Raw genomic sequence first — 24,167 nt, forward strand, 5'->3', positions numbered from 1 at the left:
ATTTGGATTCTCGATCATGGGCTGCGGTTCCATGAGGAGGGCTTCTTGCAACGACGGGTTGTATCTCACGCAAGTTGGAAGAAATGTTTTTGCCAACAGTCTCAAGAACATTGATCAGGAGAGTTTAAACTGAGTTCCGAGGGGAAGGGACAATATTAAGGAAGGCCAAGGGGATGGCGGACAATAGTCAAACTGACATGAGGAGAGAAGGCAAACCAGTGCAGGACCCAACAGTGGGAGCAAAAAAACTTGCACAGCAGCAAGTAAAAGGGAACCCTGGTCTGCGATGTCTCTACCCTAATGCACAGAGCATGGGAACTAAGCAAGATGAACTCGAACTCTAGTACAACAAAGCAAAAATGATATAATAGGTCACATGAAACCTGGTGGGATGAGTCTCCTGTTGGAATGTGGAAATAGAGGGGTATAACCTTATTAAGAGAAATAGGCCAAATAAGAAAGGAGGGGGGAATAGCACTATATGTCAGAGATATTTCACCAGTGAAGAGATCCTGGACATCAATCATGGAAGCCAGGTGGGAGAGCATCTGGATAAGAATCAAAGGGGAGAGAAACAACAAGGTGTTACGTGGGGGTTACTACAGACCCCCAAGTCAGCTGAGGAAAATGGATGAATCTTTCTGAACAGATACCACACAGTCAGAAAAGAGCGAGATGTAGTAGTGATGGGCGCTTCAACTTCCTGATATTTGCTGGAAGTCAAACTCAGCAATCCTCAAGGCCTAGCAAATTCCTCACTTGCCTGGAAGACAATTTCATGGTCCAAAGGTGGAAGAGAGGCAACAAGGGGCTCAGCTATTTTAGATCTGATCCTAACAACAAGGAGAATTGGTTAATGGGTGCAGTGGTGGATCATTAGGTTGTAGTGACCATGTTCTCCTGGTTTGTTATACAGTGGAAAGGGAAGCCAGGCAGTCCGACACGCATCCTAGACTTTAGGGAGACGGATTTCAGTAACTTAGGAAGTATTGAGAGCGATTCCATGGTCGCAGAAATACTAAAAATAAAGGAGTTCAGGACGGATGGGAGTTTCTCCAAAGAGAGATACTGAAGGCACAATTTCAAACAGTTCCAGTGAGAAAGAAAAAACGGGGGGTGTCTCAAGAACCAGATGGATGACTAGGAACTTTCAACCGAGCTAAGTTTAAAGGAACCTGTATAAGAATGGAAAAAGGGGGAAATCACAAAAAAGAATTCAAAGAAATAGCAGGCTGTGTAGGGGTAAGTCAGAAAAGCTAAAGCGCAGAACGAACTCAGGCTTCCTAGAGAGGTTAGAACCATAAAAAGGGCTTTTTTGGCTATGTCCGCAGCAGAGGAAGAAGAAGGAAACAGTGGGCCACTTCGGGAGAAGATGGCAAAATGCTAACAGAAGACAGAGAAAAGGCCGAATTACTCACACCTTCTTTGCCTCGTCTTCTCAGAAAAGAAAAGGGTGCTCAACCTGAGGATATGGAGCAGAGGCCGAATAGGGGAATTTCAGCACGAATAGTAAAGAGTAGTAGGGAACACTTTTAATCTAATGAATTTAAGTCTCCGGGACCAGATGAACTCCATCCAGGGTTAAAGAACTGGCAAATGTAATATCGGAGCCATTGGCCATTCTTTGAAACTTGCAAAACAGGAGAGATCCCAGCAGACTGGCGGGGGCAACGTCCCCATTTCAAAAAGGGGAAAAAGAGGATCCCAACAATTATCTCCAGTTAGTCTGCATCAATACAGGAAGATTCTGGGCAGATCATTAAACAGAAGTCTGTGAACATCTAGAAGGCAATGCCATATCCCAAATCACCAGGGTTCTTCAGAGAAACAAAGTCATGCCAGACACCTATCCTCTTTCTTTGATAAAATTACCAGCTGGTAGTGAGGAAATGCTGTGGATTAGTATATCTGATTTCAGTAAGGCCTTGACAAGGTTTCCCATGACATACTTGCAAACAAGTCTGTAAAATGTGGGGCGACAAAGGAACTGTTACATGGTCTGTAATTGGTTGGACCGGCCGAACCCCAAGGTGCTCAACAATGGCTCCTTTTCATCCTGGGAGAGAAGTGACCCGTGGGGTCCCCCAGGGCTCTGTCCTGGGCCCAGTGCTATTCCCATCTTAACAATGACCTGGATGACAGACAGAATGGGAGCCTACTATCAAATTTGCAGATGACACCAAATTAGGGGGAATAGCTATACACCCAGAGGACAGGATCAAGATTCAAATGACCTGAATAGACTAGAAGCTGGGCCAAGCTAACAAAATGAAATTCAACACAGAGAAATGTAGGTATTGCACTTAGGCGGAAAAATAAAATGCACAGATATAGGATGGGTGACACCTGGCTGATGACCTCGTGTGAGGATCTAGGAGTCCAGTAGACCACAAGTTGAACATGGGTGACAAGTGTGATGCGGCAGCTAAAAAGGCCCATGCTATTTTAGGCTGCATCAATAGAAGTTAGTGTCTGATCAAGAGAAGTAATAGTGCCACTGTTTCTGCTCTGGTCAGGCCCCCCCCAGAATATTGTGTCCAGTTCTGGGCACCACAATTCAGAAAAGGACATTGAGAAACTGGAGCGTGTCCAAAGGAGGGCGACAAAAATGGTGAGGGTCTGGACCATGCCCTATGAGGAACGACTTAGGGGCGGGGATGTTTAGCCATGGAGAAAAGAAGGTTAAGAGTGATATGATAGCCCTGTTAAATATTTGAAGGATGTCATATTGAGGAGGAGCAAGCTTGTTTACTGTGCTCCCGAGAACAGGACCCGGAACAATGGATGCAAGCAAGTACAGGAAAGAGATTCCACCTCAACTTGGGGAACTTCCTGACAGTGAGGGCTGTCAAAAGTGGAATGCACCTCCTCGGAGGTGATAGAGTCTCCTTCCTTGGAGGTCTTTAAACAGAGCGGATGGGCCTCTGTCAGGGATGCTTTGATTTGGATTTCCTGCATGCAGGGGTGGACTGGATGGCCCTGTGGTCTCTTCCAACTCTGATTCTATGATTCTATGATTCTAAGTCCATTTCTGTATTTGAAGACATTTTCCCCCAGTTATCAATCCGGGATAAATTCAGGACAGAGAATTTTATTTTTTTGGACTGACAGGGGAGGTTGTTGGCATCTGGGACGGTTAAAGACTGCAAAACAATCACCAGTGGGGCACATGTGGCCCCAGGGTCTCACTTTCTCAATTGACCTTACTCAAATAAATTAATGTAAATAAAGTGGATAATTACAGGGAATTCCTGCTACCTTATCTACTGGGCAATTGCACTTGTAGTTTCCGTGGTAAAGTTTTCCACCATTAGCCATATCCTCTGATTGTTGTGTTCTGCATTTCTTTTTATTTTTTGAGAAGAAGAAAAGGGTGCTCAACCTGAGGATAGGAGCAGAGCCAGATCAGGGGAATCTCAGTACATACTAAGTAAGAGATAGTACAGGAATACTTGTTAATCTAAAGTAATTTAAGTCTCCAGGGCCCGATGAACTACATCCAAGGGTACTAAGAACTGGCCAATGTAATATCAGAAACCATTGGCAATAATCTTTGAAAACTCCTGGAGAACAGGAGAAGTCCCCGCGATCTGGAGGAGGGGCGCAACCGTTTTGTCCCCATCTTCAAAAGGGGGAAAAAGAGGATCCCAACAATTATTGTCCAGTTAGTCTGACATCAATACCAGGAAAATTCTGGAGCAGATAATTAGACAGAGTGTCTGTGAACATCTAGAAAGCAATGCCATAATCAAAAAAAGTTCACCTCTCTAAACAGGACCTTACCCTATATATTCTAGTTATAGAAGTTCTCAGACTCACAATTTTGTTCAGTTTCTTTGAATCCTACCTGAATTTTCTTCCAAGCCTTTTTTTTATATATTTCGTGTTGCAAGATGTTGTTTTCCTCCTTTCCTCACTGAAATGTGTACACATTTTAATGTTCACATTTTCCCTCATTGACCAAACTATGTATTTCTTCAGTTGCACATATTTAACTATTTTAAAATATACACTATATTCAGCCCTCCAGTACTCTAGTGGAACATGGAATTCCACCAATGTACTTATACTGTTGTTGGAGGGGGACAGAGGCAGCTTCCTTATTAGCACTTCCTACCCAGCATGTAAGAGCAGCCAGGAAGCTTCTGGACATGGCTCCTTTTTCTGGCCACTGAACAGGAATGGGGCAATTTATGTACCATCGCTCTACTATAAGACAGTTCCATACTTCACAGGAAGCTCAAGTACAACCAGAAAGTGTGCCAGGCCATAATGATGCACCTAAGCACTCACTGTGGGAATCAAACAACATTTTAAGCCCTCCAGCTGTTCTTGCATACTGGAGTGATGTTCTTGTGTGGAGAACTACAGAATAACTGCTTCAAAACATATATACCACTGCCAATGACTTACAACAGAATATTTCACTAATGGGATTCTGGTTGTAGTTTTGCATGTAGCTGACATAATGTGTAGGCCTCATATAATTCATTACTTGAGGTGCATTTTTTCTCACTGAGTTTCTGAGGTGCAAAATGTCTATTTTCGAACAGAGTCACAAGTCCAATAAAATTATTTTTCATCCATAACATTGGTTGTCATATCTAGTAACATCAGTAGCTGATTCTGAATGTTTGGGGAATGTAGTTTTCGAATCACTTAATGGCAAATATCACTTATGAAACACTGAATTTTGTAGCTAGATAGCCATTAGGACATTTCCTGTAATCTATCTCATGTGTGCAAATTACAGATTTACAATTTATATGGAGCTATCTTACATTCTTTGCAAAGTGTCTGATGAAACCGAATAGCTTTGTCTGATGGAGCTGAACTCTCTTTACATTGTTGGAACTCTGTTTAGTGCCATTAAAATATTCCTTCTTTTCTTTTTTAAAAATCTAATATCCTGCAGGAAAAATAAAATACATAAAGCATGTCACCTATTGCTAATTTACTTTCACCTTTGCATTTTAAGCACTCATTGTGAAATGGAAATGATTAGGATTTTTTGTCAACTGTGTGCTGTGTGGTCTAAGTGAACTTGTATACTATAAAGCTGTGTACAATTGATCTTTCAGAAATCTTTGCCATATTTGTGAAAAGAAGAATAATTATTGAGCCTTTAACAACAACCTGATGCTCACAAATGTGACAGCCACTTTCCCAAATGCTCAGAAAAGCACAGCTTCAACAGAATACACAGTAAAATGTACAGCATTATGGCCAAAATAATAGAAACACTAATGGACTTATTGCACAGGGCCCTCTCTCACTGCAAATCTGTGGTCTTCAAAATTTGGGATGGCATTCTTAACTCCCACATCTTTGGTCCTAATCAGGGTTAGAGCTCCTGTTAGTGCCCAAACCCAATTGCACAGGTTTTGGCACTTCTGCTCTCCAGGAAGCTTTGGGAAGGAGTGGGGAAGGAGGAGAGCAAACTAGGGAAAGGATATGAGTGTGCTTATACATTCCACTTTTTCTCATAGCTGCTTCATAGGTTCTGTGCATTTAGTGTGAAAATCAGGAAAAGGTTTAATTAAGTGTGTTTTGTGATTCTGAGAGCTCTGTTAATGTATCTTGCAGAACCTGCTTACAAAAGTCTTTCATGATCTTCATGCTAAATACATAAAGATGTCTAAGGCAGCTGGGTGTGGTGGAGGGTGCATTAGATGGAGCATTTGTACACTCCATGTACCTACTATATTTTCATCTTATTCTTTTATAGGTAGAGGTGCTGAGGCTGTCAGGAAGGAATTAATAAGTTCTGAAATACCTAGTTTCTTCATCAGGAAATCAGAAGACAAATAGGATTTTTGCCTCATTGTGTGGGAACAGGGAAGCTTCAAGCCTAGTGGCCATATTTCTATCCCCATGTTCCTGAGGAGCTATACCAGTCCCTATACATGGGCTCAGAAATAACTGGAAGATCAGTTATTTTTCAAGTTTGAAAACAAATATGTCGGGGGTATTTTGTTGTTTTTTATTTTTTCACTAAAACAAGTTTTAAAAGAGAATAACTTCTCCTGGAGGTTTCCAGGGACAGCTGAGCTAAACATTATTTGAGGATATTGGGTAGTTTGGAGAAGCCCAAGACCCACTAATCCAACCTGGATAAGTTTCATGTGGCTAGCAGTTTCTATGAATCCCACCCCTGAACTGGAAGCTCCTGAGTATATTATCCTTTGTCTTCTGCCTGCTCTCTCTCTCTCTCTCTTTGTGTGTGTGTGTGTACATGTACAAACAATTGCCCTTTCTAACATCTCCAACATCAGAAAAATGTCATAGGTATTAAATCTATATACGTAGATATGTATTTTTCTTTGAGACAGACAAATCAATAAAATCAACTTGTTACTGTCCCACCAGCCTTCACTTCCATCTCTCCCTTTGTCCAGGGCCAGGCACCAAAAATGGAGCATACTGCATGGACGTACTTCATATACAAATTATATGAACTCTTGGATCCCAGAGATATCAATTAAGCAGAAAGCCTTGCAAACATTGTAAATGTTCAGTGTCTATACTGCCTGTGTTAAGAAAGGAATTGTCCTCATTTTTTAGCTTTTGTTCATGTTCTTTCTTGAATTGATAGTTACCAATGTAAGCTCAAAACTCAAGTAACTTTCCCTACTTTTCAAATATACTGCCAATTAAATCAGAACAGGTGAGAAGAAAGAGGCATCAGAGGTAGCAGTTCTTGTATGACCCAGCCAAGAAAACTGTTCCAGGATGCAGGAACCAGAAGCGCTCCTCTGAAAGACAAAAGTCCCTCCTCCCACTACTAACCAGAAATTGGCACAATGACAGAGTGCATCTCATGCTGTGGTAGATACTGTGTTATTAATTGTCACCAGATGGAGAAAGCCAAGCTTGTATGACAAAGCAAAGCTGGATAATGTTTTAATGTTGCTTCTTGCATCATGTTTAGTTTTATGTATGTAAAACTGAAACAATTGTCCTTTTTATTACTCATAAATAATAGTGTGTATTCTTAAGATCTTGAATTTGTTTCTCCTTTTGTTTCATTAATTTGGATGTTAGGCATGGGAGAGTTGACAATGATATGGCTATTTTTCTAGAAACCAGTGAGAGGCTGAAAGGAGATTATGGCAAGTGGATGGATTAAAAAAAGACTTTAAAGAAGGATAACGTAGAATAATAGAATCATAGAGTTGGAAGAGACCGCAAGGGCCATCCAGTCCCCTGCCATGTAGGAAATCTAAATCAAAGTATCCCCGGCAGATAGCCATCCAGCCTCTGTTTAAAGACCTCTTATGAAGGAGACTCCATTACACTCCGAGGGAGTTTGTTCCTTGAGGACAGTCCTATCAGTAGCTTCTAAGTATAATAATTGTAAGGAACCTCTGTTCAGAAGCATTATACCCCCCCCCCCCCGTTCTCAAGGAAGGTGATAGAGATGCAGGGTGTGAGGGTATTGCCTCTTTTCCCTGCTTGTGTGTCAACCACTGTGTGAAATGATATGTTGGACTCCATATTCCTTGGGCTTTTCCAGCAATGGTGCTGCTGGGGATATACAAAATCCATGAGGAAGAAAAAGTATGACTTTTACAAAAAATGAAACCACTATTTCATCTGTCTTAAAAATCTTTAGATTTTTGCCCAAAAGATTGTTTTGGTTGATGACTCAACAATGTACTTACCAATGCCTCCTCATCATCATCCTGGAGATAAGTGGCTAGCAGAATGCCACAGGGTTCTAACCTGGGCACAGTGCTGTTCAACATTTTTATCAATGACTTGGATGATGGAATAGAGACCATTCTTATCAGATTTGCAAATGACACTAAATTAGGATGAATAGCTAATACCCCACAGAATCAGAATTCAAAATGATCTTAAGAGATTAGAAAGATGGCCTAAAACTAGCAAAATGAATTTAAACAGGGAGAAGTGTATGATACTACACTTCGGCTGTAAAAATGCAATGCACAGATACAGGATGGGTGACACCTGGCTTGATGGCAGTACATGTGGAAGAATCTTTATGGACCACATGAGTGAGCAATGTGATGTGGCAGTTAGCCAATATTATTCCAGGCTGTATCAATAGAAGTATAGTGTCTAGATCTAGGAAAGTAATAGCATCATTCTATTATGCTTTGATCAGACTTCATCTGGAATATTATGTCTAGTGGACACCACAATTCAAGAAGGATGTTGATAAGCTGGAACATGTTCAGAGGAGGGCAGTGAAAATGGTGAAAGGTTTGGGCACCATGTTCTATGAGGAACGGTTAGGAAGCTGGATATACTTAGCCTGGAGAAGAGAAGGTTAAGAGGTTACATGATAGCCATGTTTAAATATTTGCAGGGATGTCATATTGAGGATGGAGCAAGCTTGTTTTCTACTGCTCCAGAGATCAGGACACAGGGTAATGCATTCAAGCTTCAGGAAAAGAGATTCTACCTCAATATTAGGAAGAACTTCCAGTTTGCAATGGTTGTTCGACAGTGAAACACACTCCCTCAGAGAGTGGTGGAGTCTCCTTCCTTGGAGGTTTCTAAACAGAGGCTAGATGCATTCTTGCATGGCAGGGTGTTGGACTAAATGGCCCTTCTATTCTAGGAATGTCTTCACTTGCTTTCCTTTGTACTCCAGTTGTAACTGTAAGAACTTACCTGGACGTTGTGTTCTTCATCTAAGTACCTTTTACCTGATCCACATCCTAAAGTCATAAAGTTGATTGGTTGTTGAAACAGGTCCTTTTGTTTAGTAGCACACTCTCCATGGGGAAGCACCATCCTATTTGTTCTTCTACTGATGACTAGTGAAAACAAGTTTTAATACTTAATGATTCAGTTTATTGTTATTAATCCTTCCTTTTGTTTTCATGTTTTTCCAATAAATGCATTGTTTTTGTTTTGACTTCCACACTTCCTGAAACAATCCATTTCTCTGTGAGCAAAGGAGTAATCCAAAAATATTCTAAATAAATAAAACTTTTATTTTTATGTGTAAGGACCAGTCTTTAAAGGTAATATCCTAGAAATTTTATTGTATTGAAGTTTTCTCCTCATTGCTTTCTCTGCTGAAGCCCTTTCCTACAGTCTCTGAACTTTGAATCCATGATGGTGTTTTGTATTGGTCTTCACCAGCCCAAGGAAAATATGAGAAAGTTCAATCCATATTTCACTATAGAATCTGCTCTATGTGCAAACTGTAGACTGTGTCCTGAAGTTGAGTTTGATAAATAGCAATGCAGACACAATCTCTGTCAAATGTATCTGTTTTTCAGTCATGTCAATTTTTCCTAGGTAGCAGGCATAAAGGGAATGTTCTTGGCTAACAAGAAGATTGACAACCAAGTGAAAACTTTCATCACCTACAATAAAGGGAGAGACTGGCATTTGCTGCAGGCCCCTGACACAGATCTGAGAGGAAACCCAGTTCATTGCCTTCTGGTAAGTAGTGTTTGTGGGAACAAGTGAAGGTGTGTGCTTTTTCCAATGAGACAATGACTTCCCTATTGAAAATAAATCTATCCTTCATAGAGCATTGTTCATATGGTACAGAACTTCATTTGAAATTGCCCCTAATGCATCCATATTTTGGAAACATTTACTGGACTCTGTGCCATTATAAGTCAAAACACTAGGTGAGGATAGTGAGCTATTTATGGAAGCAAAGGAAAGACAAATGGCCTAATGTGATGTACAATAATCTTAGGGTTATACTGCCATTGGACAAAAAGAATACTAGGCTGAATTGTTCAAACTATGCAACATTTATGAAAAATTGTATACCATACTTTGTTTCTTCCATTCCCATAATCCAGATTTCCTCAGAGAGAATTTGTAGGACCTATGCTTAAAATGGAAATAAATAACAGGAAATTTTTGAAAGATCATTTGAAAACTTTATATCCATGTTCTTTCTCCATACGCATGAACTAACATGTGAATACATCAATCTACCTTCCTGCATGCATAACCTTTATCACACACATTAACTTTTAAGATCTACAAGGGAAGGCTTTTTCTTCTTTCTCCCACCATCACAAGTGCACTGGTAAGGAGAGAGAAGATGACATTCTTGGTGGCTGCTCCTAAGTTCTGGAATTCTCTCCCCTAGGACACTTAGTCAGCCCCTGTCTTGCTTTCCAGTAAAAGGCAAAATAAATAAATAAATAAACAAATAAATAATTTAGGCAGACCTTTGGCTTTTAATTTATTGTGGCAGAAGGTCTTTTTAATGCAGTGTGTTCTACTTGTATCCTTTATACTATGTTTAAATTTATTTTTAAACTTTTTTTAATATTTCTTTATTTAACGTTTTAACATTTATATCAATTAGATTATAGACCCAGTTTCATTTAATTTGTGATAAATTGCCTTGGATCTCATACTAGGAAGAAGGCAAAAATATAAATACGACTAAGCATGCAAGCAAACATTTACTACTGTCTCTTCTCCTGAAAAACTCATTTGAAAACAGGTGCTAACAGAAAATTTTCTTAGGATGGCAGTCTCAAGCTACATATGGTTAAAATATATTTCTAAATTGTATTGAAAATGTTCAGATGTGTCAATGGTTAACTAAGGTTTAAAATGGTTCCTGTTGCAGGCCAGAAAGCCTAGGCCTGGAAGAACAAGTCTTCAAGGACATGTGCTGAGACATAATATAAACAAATGTATTATTGTTATGCTTTTGTGTAGTATGGTGACTTCATGGGAAAGAGGTGTGTTCACTTGGTGGGAAGGTTGATCTTCTGAGAGAACAAAGACTGATGTCACATTCAAGCTTCTAGCATGGACTCTGAAAGAGTATAGATGTATAGTAGCCTGCTGTAAAGTGTAAATAGCAACAAAGTCAATAAACCCTCATTTGAGTGAAAATCTGTGTGGAAGTTACTTTGATATTGAGTAGCTGAGAAGACTACATCTGTTCCAGTTGGTACCAGTTCAGAACCACCGGCAGAACGAGACATCAACAATCCGAAAGATCTTTTTCTCTAACATATGCACTGCAGAAATAATCTGGTTTGACACCACTTCAACTGCTCTGGCTCCATGCTATGGAATTCTGAGAAGTGTTGTTTGTTGTGGCACCAGAGCTGAGCCAGGACAGTTAAAGTGATGTCAAACGGTTAAATGATTATGTAATTATACCCATGAATTGGAGAAAAGAAAATCATTGTATGAGAAATTATAGAAGGTCTGAACATCTAAAACCTAAGGGAATGTATATCTTGAGGACAATAGAGATGAATGAGATGAAATGGATGTTAAAACTGATTTTTAATTTATGTATTTTATCAAATTGTGTATGTAATATCTATATTCCACATTTAAAATTCTAATAAGAATATACAAATAAATAAAGTGATGTCAAACTGGATTATTTATACAGTGTGGATGCAAACTCAGACAATGCTCTCCAAGATCTGGAACAGACCAGCGTGAAAAGCCAGCTTCTAGCCAGCTTGGTAACATGGCATATGCACAGCGCACATCCTCAAGATACCCAGAAGCCAGTTTCATATCGCTGAACTGCCCACATGTGGGCCAGCTTCTATGCATTCCGGCAGCAAGGCATTTAGATGTCTCATGCAGTCAGAGTGCCATAAAACCACAGCAGTGTAGAAAAGCTGGCTTTTTGCTGGCACAAAAAGGAGCGACTCTTCTTTTTGGGCTGATAAAAAGGCGGATTGGGGATACAGTGTACAATTGCCACAGCCCCAATCTAGCTTTCTCTGGGGTGGCTTCAAGCCAGCCCTTTGCGGTGGTCTGTTTCACCCCCCAAGTGTACCAAACACTTTTGGTCCAGGCTGGTTGCATCTACTGGTAATGAAAGCAAACATCCTAAGATTGCTTTTGTACAGTAGGCTGATTTTTAATGAAGGATATAAATAGTAGAATGCTTGAAATGGTCTTGATTATCAATGTAGACAGCAGCAGAAATAATACCATACCACCTTTCCACCATGAATAAGATGAATTTATGATATTTTTGCCTAGCAAACCTTTTCTCCTACTGAGGTTTCTCCTGATCTTATATGTTACAGTCTAGCTGGTCTGCAAAACTTCAAGACACATCTTTCTTTACCCTATAGTATCAATAAGGATTTATCAGCTGTTTTGTGGTTTTCAAGGGTACTCAGGAAAGAAAGGATAGTTGAAATTCTTCTCATCACACCTTTTGCTCACCACACACCATTTAAAACCTATATTGGAGTGTGGAGTTCATTTAAAACCTATATTGGAATAGTCTATACTGCCCAGCTCTCCTGTGCTCTCTTTTCTGCATAGCAAGGGGGGAAAGAATAAGTGAAACTAAAGAGAAATTTGCCTGTCTTCCTGTTTCTGTTCCCCCTTGCTTGTACATACATATATATAATTATCATAACTTATGGGAATCTTAAATCATATGTGTAGGTTAAGGTGCTAATTCCTGTAGTCTTCAATGTGAAGGAAGATGGGTAAAACATGTCAAGAGAAGCTCACTAGTTTGCACTGTAATAGCATAAGAATATTATAGAAGAATTGCATTAACATTTGTTCCATATTTTAATGATTTCTTGAGTGGTGGAGATATAAAATAAAAAATAGACCATATACAAGCAGTCTAAATGTATTAAAGGCACAGAGCAGAAATATAAACAAGAAAGAGAGAGATACTACAACAGATTGCAGAGTAGGGCAAATTATACCAATTTCCCGATGATTAAAACATGCCACAGGTATAAAGTTTGGATTACTTTCCCTGTATGAAAAGCAAAAACAATAAAAAGCCTTCAACTTCAAAATATTGTTGTTTTCTATGAAACATCTAAATGACACAGTTGATACTCCCCCCACCCACCTTGCTGCACATATACACTCATCCCTCCACATTTGTGGATTTGACTTTTGCAGATTTGATTATTCACGGATTTCATTAATATGTTCTCTCTAGGAATATCTAGGTCTTCCAGTGCTACTCTATGGTCAACTTTAACTAAAAGTCGCAGTGAAGGACCTAGAGATTCCTGGAGAGAACACTCCACTAGGCATTTGTGGCTCCTCCTGCACAATTCTATGGTCAATGTCTGGCAGATGTTGACCACAGAGCTGCACTAGAAGACCTAGAGATTTTTAGAGTGGTGTTCTCTCAGGCAAAAGCATAGTGCTTGAGTTATTTGCAGTTTTTCTGTGCCCCTAACCTAGCAAATGTGTAGGGATGAGTGTACATTGACAGACGATAGCTTAAGGCCATTCATTCATTCATTCATTCATTCAATTTATACCCCATCTTTCTCCTGGGATGGGGCCTAGAGCAGCTCATGAAATTTTAAGATAAAAGTTTATCTTAAATTGTTCATACAAAAGGTAAAAATAAATAATAATTCTCTTTAAAGGCACATGGTTAAAATAGTTTAAAATATATTTAAATCAATTAAAACTATACAAGATAAAAATGGAGCACAACATTTTTTTTACACACCATACCACCATATACTATGTTACATGTACTTAAGATGATAGTATATTAGAAAATGGTGACTTAAGTTCCATTGACTTCAGCTGGGCTAAAGGAGGGATGTTCCCCATATACTGAATCCATTGTCAAGACCGGAAGAACTACCAGGATGGGCCACATCATTTCAGGAGCTCCAGGGATGTTGTTGTTGCTACTGCTGCTATTCCATTTATACCTCACCTTTTTTCAATACTGGATTTCATGATTTATGACAAAGCAATACATGAAGGTGAAAGTCTTCCCTGTTTCTTGCCATAGGATCTGAATCAACTTCCTCTGAATTGTGAAATTCTGTCCTTAACCATTTAATTTGTTAGAGAATGATAGACCCATTAACTCAAGAAGGTATAAAATGTCTCTTCCTTTTGTTTCCAAGCCATATTGTTCCCTACATCTCCACCTGAAGGTTTCAGAGAATCCATACACTTCAGGCAACATTGCTAGTCGGGATACAGCCCCTGGCATCATTGTGGCCTCTGGTAAGAAATGTTCAATTCTCTCTATATATAGATGTTTATAATTATGCATCACTTTAAAAAAACCTGACCATAAAAACTCAAGCTGATGTGTTTCAGTGGACAGGAGACTGAATTGCCAACTAGGACATTCCTGATTGAAATATTCAGAGTAAAGGGTTTGAGACAAGCTTCTGTCACCCTTTATCTCCATGTTGGCACTGACAACAATACTAATGTTCCATAGCATCATTGTTGCAAGTTAAAGTGTATATGAAGGTCTGATGTTTGAAATTCCTGTATACATAATTATTATTACTCATATAAAAGATTAAAGCAGCCAACCATAAGACATTAAAAATTATGTAAAGCCAAATTATTGCAGAAAGCACTCCTGTCTTTTGAGTCACTGTCCCCCCCCCTTTTTTTTTTTTTTTTTTTAGTGTCATTGCATCTAACAGTGTTTTCCTTACAGGGAATATTGGAACAGAGTTGTCAGAACAAGATATCAGCATGTTTGTTTCATCTGATGCTGGCAACGCTTGGAGACAAGTAAGTACCAAAGGCAAACAGTGGGGGAAATATAATATGAACTGGTATTTTTTTCCTGATGCCATTAGTATTTATATTACTCCAGATAGAGAGGGGATACTTCAGCGTGGGATAGGGTTGTTCATTAGCCCACAATCTCATTTTGGCCCTATTCTGAGGATTCACACAATGAATCATTGATGTGTGAGTGACAATAATAGACCCCCCCATATATGCCCCTTCACCCCATGCACTCATCTGGTTTGTGTATGTTGTAATTAAATCCATTGGGGTTGTCACACACACATTTTTTTGCTTTGCTGCATCCCGTACTTGCGTTGGGGAATTTATAAGCAGCCATGAAGATGCACATTCTCCACACTAAGCCAGTACCTCCCTGCTTCTTTTTACATTTTTTTTTAAGTCCTGGAGCATAGCTTCATTTTGTTTTCTACCTGCTTTGGAGGTGTGCATCATATAAACACCCCACCTTCAAAGCAGTTGTGCCAGGGCCCAAGGTGTGGGCAGCCTGGATTCCAAGGAGGCTGCAAGGGCCAGGGCCATGGATGGCAAGCTATGGAGAGTCTAATGGGCCAGAGGCAGATGGTGAGTCAGGAAACAGGCCAGGTATAAATACAGCAAGACCAAGGTCCAGGAGTCTAATGGGGCAAAGGCAAGAGGCAGAGTAAAGGAGTAGACTGGGTCTAAACACAGCAAGACAGAGTTTCATGAGTCCAAGGGGTCAGTGGCAGAGGCAAGAAGCAGACCAAATCTGAACACTGCAAGGTTAACAAGGCAAAATGCAAACAGAGTCACTACAGGCAGCACAGAAGACTGTGTTGCTGTGGCAAGGGTTGAGAGGCCAGTGCAACCCTTAAATGGCTCCACACTCAGCTGCTTCAGATGCCCTGCATGAGTGAACTGGCTGTGCCAGTTGGCTAGCCCTGGTCTTTCCAGGATTCTAGCAGCTCGGTCCTGGTCCTGTAAAGACCTGGAAGCACTGGCAACAGGACTCCTGCAGCCAGAAATTCCATCCTGCAATGACTTACAAAGGCAGACCCTTACAGGCTGGAAGCTGCTTTGTTATGCCTGTCTGTTTCAGCCCTAAGGCCATAAGTTGGGGATTTATTTAAAACAGGTTTATGAGGGCCTTCATCTGACACTGTGAGAATGTGACTTGCCTCAGGTCACCTAGTGGGTTTCCATGGCCCAACATGGATTCAAAGCCTAGTCTCTAGTGTTTTAGTCCAACATTCAAACCATTACCACATGCTGGTTTTTCTTCATAACATACTCCTCCCATATTGTACCACAAACCATCATTAGAGATGAGGACAGCTTTCCCAGACTTTTGTTTCCTCAGGGGAAACATCCATTGTTCCATAGCAATTAGGGAAATACTAGAGTGCTTTTGGGTTGCACAACTCACTCTATAACCCATTCAGGCTGATGTGACATGCTGCAGACTAATTTCATATTTCACTCCAGACTGTGGACTTCGGTTAAGCAACATGCCCAAAACTAATACAAATGTTACCATTTCTAGTTGAATAGCAGGAGAGAGGACTGGATACATTAACTGTATCCTGGTTTATATTCTCTTTGTAATAGCAATGTGTGAATATATAGTGTGAACCCTTTTGAACACTAGACCTTTGAACAAGTGACTGGCTGAAGAGCTTTTTGATTCTAGAATTGATACAAATTATTCTCTCTTTTTTTAACTGTATAACTCTGGTAGTTTCTATTATAGCTGATTTTTCTGTTATTTAAGGAAGTTATTACTCACCTTCACAGTACCCATTAGAGTCCACCATTACATTTTAGTTGATTTAGTTCTATCACATGAGGGATGATTAAGATTCCTATTTAGTTAAAATTCTCAAATGGCCAAAATAAAGTTAAATGTGAATAATACTAATAACAACACCACCAAGAAGAAGAAGAAGAGGAGGAGGAGGAGATGAGGGACCAACAACAATTAACAAACAATGACATCAGTTAAATGAATATTGTTAAGAACATTGTAGCCTAAAGGAGACATACTGTATACAATCATGTATAAGTCTAGAAATTTTAGTCAAATAAATTGACCCATAAAACTTGGTTGACTTATCCATGGGTCAATGTAAGTACTGTACTGTACTTTAACTCTTAGTAAAAAGAGAACTATCCCCTGGTAAAAGGCAAGAGTGTAATCTGTCCTGGAAGCACTGATCCACCTCTGCTCTCTCATCCATCCAGCTTTTAGGGTGAGCACAAGCTGCTGGGATTTTGCAAGTTCCTTGGCATTGTTTCCCTTTGATTCATCATTTAGATCTTTTTTTTTTTTTTTTCATGCCCTTGAGTTTTATCCTTCACTTATCCATGGGTCATATAAAAATACACAATTTTGGCCCCAAAACCTGTCCTGAACATACTGTATAAACAAGGTTGACCTTTAGTCAAGTATATACAGTAGATTCTCTGTAAACCCACTGTATGTGTTTAACTCAAAACATGCACAGATAGCACTTGTTCTCAATCACTTTTGCTATACATTTAAAATCTCTAGTCTCTTGATATGCTTATATAATCTCAGACCATCTCATTTATCCATTATCATGATATTTATATATTTATTTTATTTATATCCTGCCTTTCTCCTCAGAGGGGACCCAAAACAGTTAAAATCTCATCTAAAATAATATAAAATTACAAACATTAAAACCACACTAAAACCATATTTCTATGATTGAGCTAGTTCATTTAAATGTGAGCTCACACACACATCTATATACCTACACATATATGGGGGGAGGGAGTAGAGAGAATGAAACCATGAAAATTAGAAACATTTTTTTCTTATGTTTGGTCATTTGTGCCAACAAAGAACAGCAAACAGGTAAATTTTAGCAAGTAAATTAACATGCCAGCTATCTCTAAATAATAAAAGTAATGAGATCAGTAATGAGTAATGAGATTTCTTCTGCAGTGTAGTGTCTCTGTGTGTAGGGGAGTATTGCAAGCATTCAAGTGAGAAACGTTTTTCTCATTGCCCATGATCATGACCACTTGCCCTTCAAAAAGGCACTTCTTGGACACCTTTTAGAACTCTGTGTTTCAGCTTATTGGACAACTTCTTCAAACTCCCAGCCAGCATAGTCATGGGTAATACCAGTCAAAGGACTGTAAGAGCTGTAGACCACAACAAGGAACTTTTCCAAACTGTGACATTAAGGCCTGAAGCAGATGGACAAAAAGCGTCAGCTTTGGGCTGCATTCGGCATGGTGTGAAGATGACGCATGCCCCCAAAGCAGCCACGAGCCACATGGAGAGTGCTCCAGCCAAGAGAAGCCAGCAGAAAAAGGAGTGGCAAAAAGCCACTCCTGCCAGGAGGCAGGTTTGGGACTGTGGCAGTGGCCCGTTTCAGAGCAGGCCCATGTAGTCGGCATAGTCCCAGCACAATTGGGAGTTTCTCAGTCCCGGCATGATCCTTTTGGCCTGTCTGCTTTAGGCCTAAGTCTCAACTCCTGTGGGGTGAACCCAGGGATCTCCTGTTTCTTCCTTTTGGCATATATCATAAAAACATGATGCTCATAAGACCTGGAGTGAAATTATCTGTCAGCAACCATTTTCTATCAAGAGTTTGATAAGAACCAAGTCTCAATTTTCTAAATGCCAAAACTGAATTCCATATTTTCTAAAGGTCAGACCACATTTTGAATCTAGAGCATCCTTTTGTAATATGAAATGTTGTCTGACTGTTGTCTTAATCATAAATATATTCAGTTAAATCTTGTCATTATTTGCTATATTATTGTTTAAAATATATCAAATCCTTATACTATTGTCACATTTGGGTCATTTATAATAGTCTATTTCAGGTACTATGCAGTCTAACTGCTTAATGAAATACTTTCCTCTATTCTATTTAAATTCATTGCCGTTCTGGTTCTCTTGTTGATCCTTGCTCCCATTCTTATTATTTTATAAGAACAGGAAAATGTCATTCATTATTTACATGCTATTACTCATGGTGAAATATCCTTATTAACTTGTAATGAAAGCTATACTAACCTCCCCTCCTGGTTATCAGAACCTTCAGAAAACATTGCATATTCCAGCTATATCCAAAGCTACCAGTAAAAATTGCTGCAGATATAAAACAGCTTCTAAAATGCCACATAAAAATTAAAATGTAAGAGTAACAGTGTAACACTGTGCATGTCTAATCATATGGAAGTCTTGTTGCATTTAGTAGGGCTTATTTTCAACAAAATGCTTAGAAATCCTGGGCACACCAAACTTGAGAGTAATCCTTACTGAATTCAGTGGAATGCTGTAATAGATCCATTCACTTTTGCCCTTGTCCTGCCATCAGAAATATCTCTCAACAAAGTATATGTAGAGTTTCAGCATCCTCTCACGTCTTACATTCTTTATAGACCTGTGTAAACACTGGGAAAACCATTGGCCAGTGTGAATTTCCATCCCAGAAGCAGGACATCTCCATGAACAATTACTTTGTAGAAGAGAATTTCTCTTTCTCTTCACATGGACATGAAGGAGGCAAGGCCAGCCTCAAACTATGCCAGGCAAGTCCAGGGCTAATGTAATTCTTTGCTGAGTTAGTGAAGTTTAGTTAGCTAACAGTTTGCTTGCTCATTTCATTTGAAAACCAATTTGACTCTTTCTTAGTGTCTCTTGTGCTTCATTGTTTAATGAATGAAATTCTATTGCAAATTGGAATTGGCTCAACTTCCCTGCCTAGGGTAAGCTTCACTGATATGTTGGATATATTGACCTCATTTCAGAGGAGTTACAAAACCTTCTCTTGGAAAAGGACTCTATCCTTCACTATAAGTGGGTAAGCCTAATGTCTCACATATCCAGGAAATAATAGTTATTAAAGCCTGGGCTATGGTAGCACCATGTTCATGAAATGACTACAAAACTGAACAACACACCATTAAAAGCCCATTCCAATCAGTTTCTAAAGCTGCAGAAATAATCCAGTTTAACACCACTTTAACTGCCATGATTCAATGCAGCAGCATTTTGGGAATTGTAGTTTTGTGAGACATTTAGCCTTCCCTGTCAGAGAGCTCTGTTGCCACAACAAACTATGGCCCGTTCCACACACGCCCCTAACTCTAGTAAGTCATGGGTATGTACAAAATGGTGGCACCCGTTCTACACAGGCGCCACCATCTTGACGTCGTGGATGCATAGCATCCGCACATCCCGTAACGCGCCTATATTACCCTGAATTCCATAGCATAGAATCATGACAGTTAAAGTATTGTCAAACTGAATTATTTCTGCAGTATGGATGCAGCCTAAAAGCCTGACAAAAGAATGTTTTGTCTTGCTGGTGGAAGGAAGGCTATAGAGGGAGACAATCTAGCCTTCCTTGGGAATTATTTCCAAAGTTTGGGAGCAGACCCCAAGGAGACCCTAGTCTGTCTTCTCATTTTTGATGGGAAAGAGTGTCTAAATACACAAAAACAGCATGTCAGAACAGTGAACTAACATGAGCTTTTACTTTGAAAAGTTGAAAATGTGTCAATCAGCTATGAGGTCTTGGTTCCATGTATGGTGGCACTGCCCAAAACTGAAAGAAAATATTAGAAACAAATTCATGTATTGATTGAAAAGATGTTGCAGATAAAATTTGAACCAAGACTGGAAATATATCTCCTGAATATGCATAACAAAATTCCATCTGAAATTGAAAAGAAATATTGGCATGTTTTGTTATACTTAATATCAGCAGCCAGAATGACAATAGCTCAACATTGGGGGGGGGGGGGGGAGGAAATCCCTGAGATAGATGACTGGCTACTAAAGCTTAAAAAAACTCAGGCTTTAAACTGAGTTCCGTGGGAAAGGGAGACAATATTAAGGAAGGCGAAAGGGCTGGAGAAAATAGTCAAACAGACATAGAGGAAACAAGAAAAAAAGTGCAAGGACCCAACAGTGGGAGGCAAAAAAACTTGCACAAGCAGCAAGTAAATGGGACCCGTGGTCTGCAATGTCTCTACACTAATGCACAGAGTATGGGAAATAAGCAAGATGAACTTGAACTCCTGTGTATAATTACAGCGCTTTAGAAATAAAGTTTAATAATAATAATAATAATAATAATAATAATAATAATAATAATACAGCAAAGCAAATATGATATAATAGACATCACTGAAACCTGGTGGGATGAGTCTCATGATTGGAATGTGGAAATAGAGGGGTATAACCTTTTTAAGAGAAATAGGCCAAACAGGAAAGGAGGAGGAATAGCACTATATGTCAGAGATATTTACACCAGTGAAGAGATCCAGGACATCAACCATGGAAGCCAGGTGGAGAGCATCTGGATAAAAATTAAAGGGGAAGGAAACAACAAGGATGTTACGGTGGGAGTCTACTACAGACCCCCAAGTCAGACTGAGGAATTGGATGATATCTTTCTAGAACAGATGACCACACAGTCAGAAAAGAGAGATGTAGTAGTGATGGGCGACTTCAACTATCCTGATATTTGCTGGAAGTCAGACTCAGCAAAATCCTCAAGGTCTAGCAAATTCCTCACTTGCCTGGAAGACAATTTCATTGTCCAAAAGGTGGAAAAGGCAACAAGGGGTCAGCTATTTTGGATTTGATCCTAACCAACAAGGATGACTTGGTTAATGGGGTGCAAGTGGTGAGATCATTAAGTGGAAGTGACCATGTTCTCCTGGAGTTTGTTATACAATGGAAAGGAGAAGCCAGGCATAGTCAAACACACATTCTAGACTTTAGGAGAGTGGATTTCAGTAAACTTAGATGTTTATCACACTATACTCTTAAAGTGCTACAATTCCAGTGTGACTCCTCTAGCTGCCTCCTGTTGCATTGTGGGATTTGCAGTTTTAAGGAGGAGTATTTAGAATTCTCAGGCAGAGAGAAGTATTGAGGGTGATCCTGTGGTCAGAAAAACTAAAAGGGAAGGGAGTTCAGGACGGATGGGAGTTTTTCAAAAGAGAGATACTGAAGGCACAATTTCAAACAGTTCCAGTGAGAAAGAAAAATTGGAGGTGTCTCAAGAAACCAGGATGGATGACTAAGGAACTTTCAACCGAGCTAAGTTTGAAACAGAACATGTATAAGAAATGGAAAAAGGGGGAAATCACAAAAAAGGAATTCAAAGAAATAGCAGGCATTTGCAGGGGTAAAGTCAGAAAAGCTAAAGCGCAGAATGAACTCAGGCTTGCTAGAGAGGTTAAAAAGAATAAAAAGGGATTTTTTTTATATGTCCGCAGCAAAAGGAAGAAGAAGGAAACAGTAGGGCCAGTGTGTGGAGAAGATGGCAAAATGTTAACAAGGGACAGAGAAAAGGCAGAATTACTCAACACCTTCATTGCCTCAGTCTTCTCAGAAAAGGAAAACCTGAGGATAATGGAGCAGAGGACAGAATAGGGGAATTTCAGCACAGAATAAGTAAAGAGATAGTAGAGGAATACCTTGTTAATCTAAATGAATTTAAGTCTCCAGGACCAGATGAACTACATCTAAGGGTACTGAAAGAACTGGCAAATGTAATATCGGAGCCATTGGCAATCATATTTGAAAACTCCTGGAAAACAGGAGAAATGCCAGCAGACTGGAGGAGAGCAAACATTGTCCCCAAAAAGGGGAAAAAAGAGGATCCCAACAATTATCGTCCAGTTAGTCTGACATCAATACCAGGAAAGATTCTAGAGCAGATTCTAGAGCAGAGAGTCTGTGAACATCTAGAAGGCAATGCCATAATCACAAAAAGTCAACATGGGTTTCAGAGAAACAAGTCATGCCAGACAAATCTGATCTCTTTCTTTGATACAATTACCAGCTTGGTAGATGAAAGGAATGCTGTGGATATAGTATATCTTGATTTCACTAAGGCCTTTGACAAGGTTTCCCATGACATTCTTGCAAACAAGCTTGTAAAATATGGGCTAGACAAAGTAACTGTTACATGGATCTGTAACTGGTTGACCAGCCAAACCCAAAGGGTGCTCAACAATGGCTCTTTTTCAGCCTGGAGAGAAGTGACTAGTGGGGTCCCACAGGGCTCTGTCCTGGGCCCAGTGTTATTCAACATCTTTATCAATGGCCTGGATGACAGAATTGGGAGCATACATCAAATTTGCAGATGACACCAAATTAGGAGGAATAGCTAATACTCTAGAGGACAGGATCAACATTCAAAATGATCTGAATAGACTAAAAAGCTGGGCCAAAGCTAACAAAATGAAATTCAACACAGAGAAATGTAAGGTACTGCACTTAGGGCAGAAAAATGAAATGCACAGATATAGGATGGGGGACACATTGCTGAATGAAACTACATGTGAAAGGGATCTGGGAGTCCAAGTAGACCACAAGTTGAACATGAGTCAACAGTGCGATGCGGCAGCTAAAAAGGCCAATGCAATTTTAGGCTGCATCAATAAAAGTATAGTGTCTAGATCAAGAGAAGTAATAGTGCCACTGTATTCTGCTCTGGTCAGGCCCCACCTGGAATATTGTGTCCAGTTCTGGGCACCACAATTCAAAAAGGACATTGAGAAACTGGAGCGTGTCCAAAGGGGGGGCGACTAAAATGGTGAAAGGTCTGGAAACCTTGCCCTATGAGGAACGATTCAGGGAGGTGGGAATGTTTAGCCTGGACAAGAGAAGGTTAAGAGGTGATATGATAGCCCTGTTTAAATATTTGAAAGGATATTGAAGAGGGAGCAAGCTTGTTTTCTGCTGCTCCAGAGAACAAGACCCAGAACAATGGATGCAAGCTACAGGAAAAGAGATTCCACCTGAACATTAGGAGGAACTTCCTGATAGTAAGGGCTGTTCGACAGGGGAACGCACTTCCTCAGAGTGTAGTGGAGTCTCCTTCCTTGGAGGTCTTTAAGCAGAGGCTAGATGGCCATCTATTGGGGATGCTTTGTTTGGATTTCCTGCATGGCAGTGGGTTGGACTGGATGGCCGTTGCGGTCTCTTCCAACTCTATGATTCTATGAAATGATAGATATGGACACACTGACTTCTTATATAAATTGTAAAGATACATAAGCTACTGAGAAAGCATCATTTCAAATAATGAAATATTGTAAAACAAGGTGGTTGTAAGATGCAGAAACACTGATAGAAATCTGAAAATGGGTAAATATTGTATGCGTGTGAACAAAACTAAAACGAAACAAGACACTATTTTAAGACAGAAAATACTCTAGGTGGAGTGTGATATAATGCTTAAACTTTTTTTAAAAAAATAGAAACAGAGATTACAAGTAGATTAGGGGCACATTAATGGAGGGACTGATGAAGTCATTTTTTAAAAAAGATTCTGAAGAGGTTATAATTTATATTCATATAAAATATAGAATCACCTGTCAAATATGTGTTAAATATGCTTTTTATATATTTGTAAAACACAATAAAAAGTAAAAAAAGTTGAAAATGTAGACATACTGGTTTGTCACAGATATACTTCTTAGAAGCCAGGCAGAGTTAAAGGGCAATAATCACATGTTTTGACAATTACATCCATTTTTCAAATGCTGGTCATTTTGTGACAAAATGCTACAATCTATGCAGAATAGGGAATATCAGGAAGTCTGGGAGAATAGCAATGCTTTCAGAAATAGATAGATAGATAGATAGATAGATAGATAGATAGATAGATAGATAGATAGATAGA

The 24,167-nt window shown here is 39.5% G+C and overlaps 1 protein-coding gene across 5 annotated transcripts in view; it reads left to right on the forward strand.

The window, feature by feature from the left end:
* Positions 1-24,167, forward strand: part of SORCS1 (sortilin related VPS10 domain containing receptor 1) — a 553,983-nt gene that overhangs the window by 436,626 nt on the left and 93,190 nt on the right. For all 5 annotated transcript variants that reach the window (XM_042460820.1, XM_042460822.1, XM_042460821.1 and 2 more), the window contains exons 10-12: positions 9,280-9,426; positions 13,860-13,962; positions 14,414-14,490. In XM_042460820.1, coding sequence (XP_042316754.1) covers positions 9,280-9,426; positions 13,860-13,962; positions 14,414-14,490 — 327 coding nt within the window. The remainder of the gene's footprint in view (positions 1-9,279; positions 9,427-13,859; positions 13,963-14,413; positions 14,491-24,167) is intronic.

Source organism: Sceloporus undulatus, chromosome 3 (assembly GCF_019175285.1).
Source record: "Sceloporus undulatus isolate JIND9_A2432 ecotype Alabama chromosome 3, SceUnd_v1.1, whole genome shotgun sequence".
NCBI classification, from domain to species: Eukaryota; Metazoa; Chordata; class Lepidosauria; order Squamata; family Phrynosomatidae; genus Sceloporus; species Sceloporus undulatus.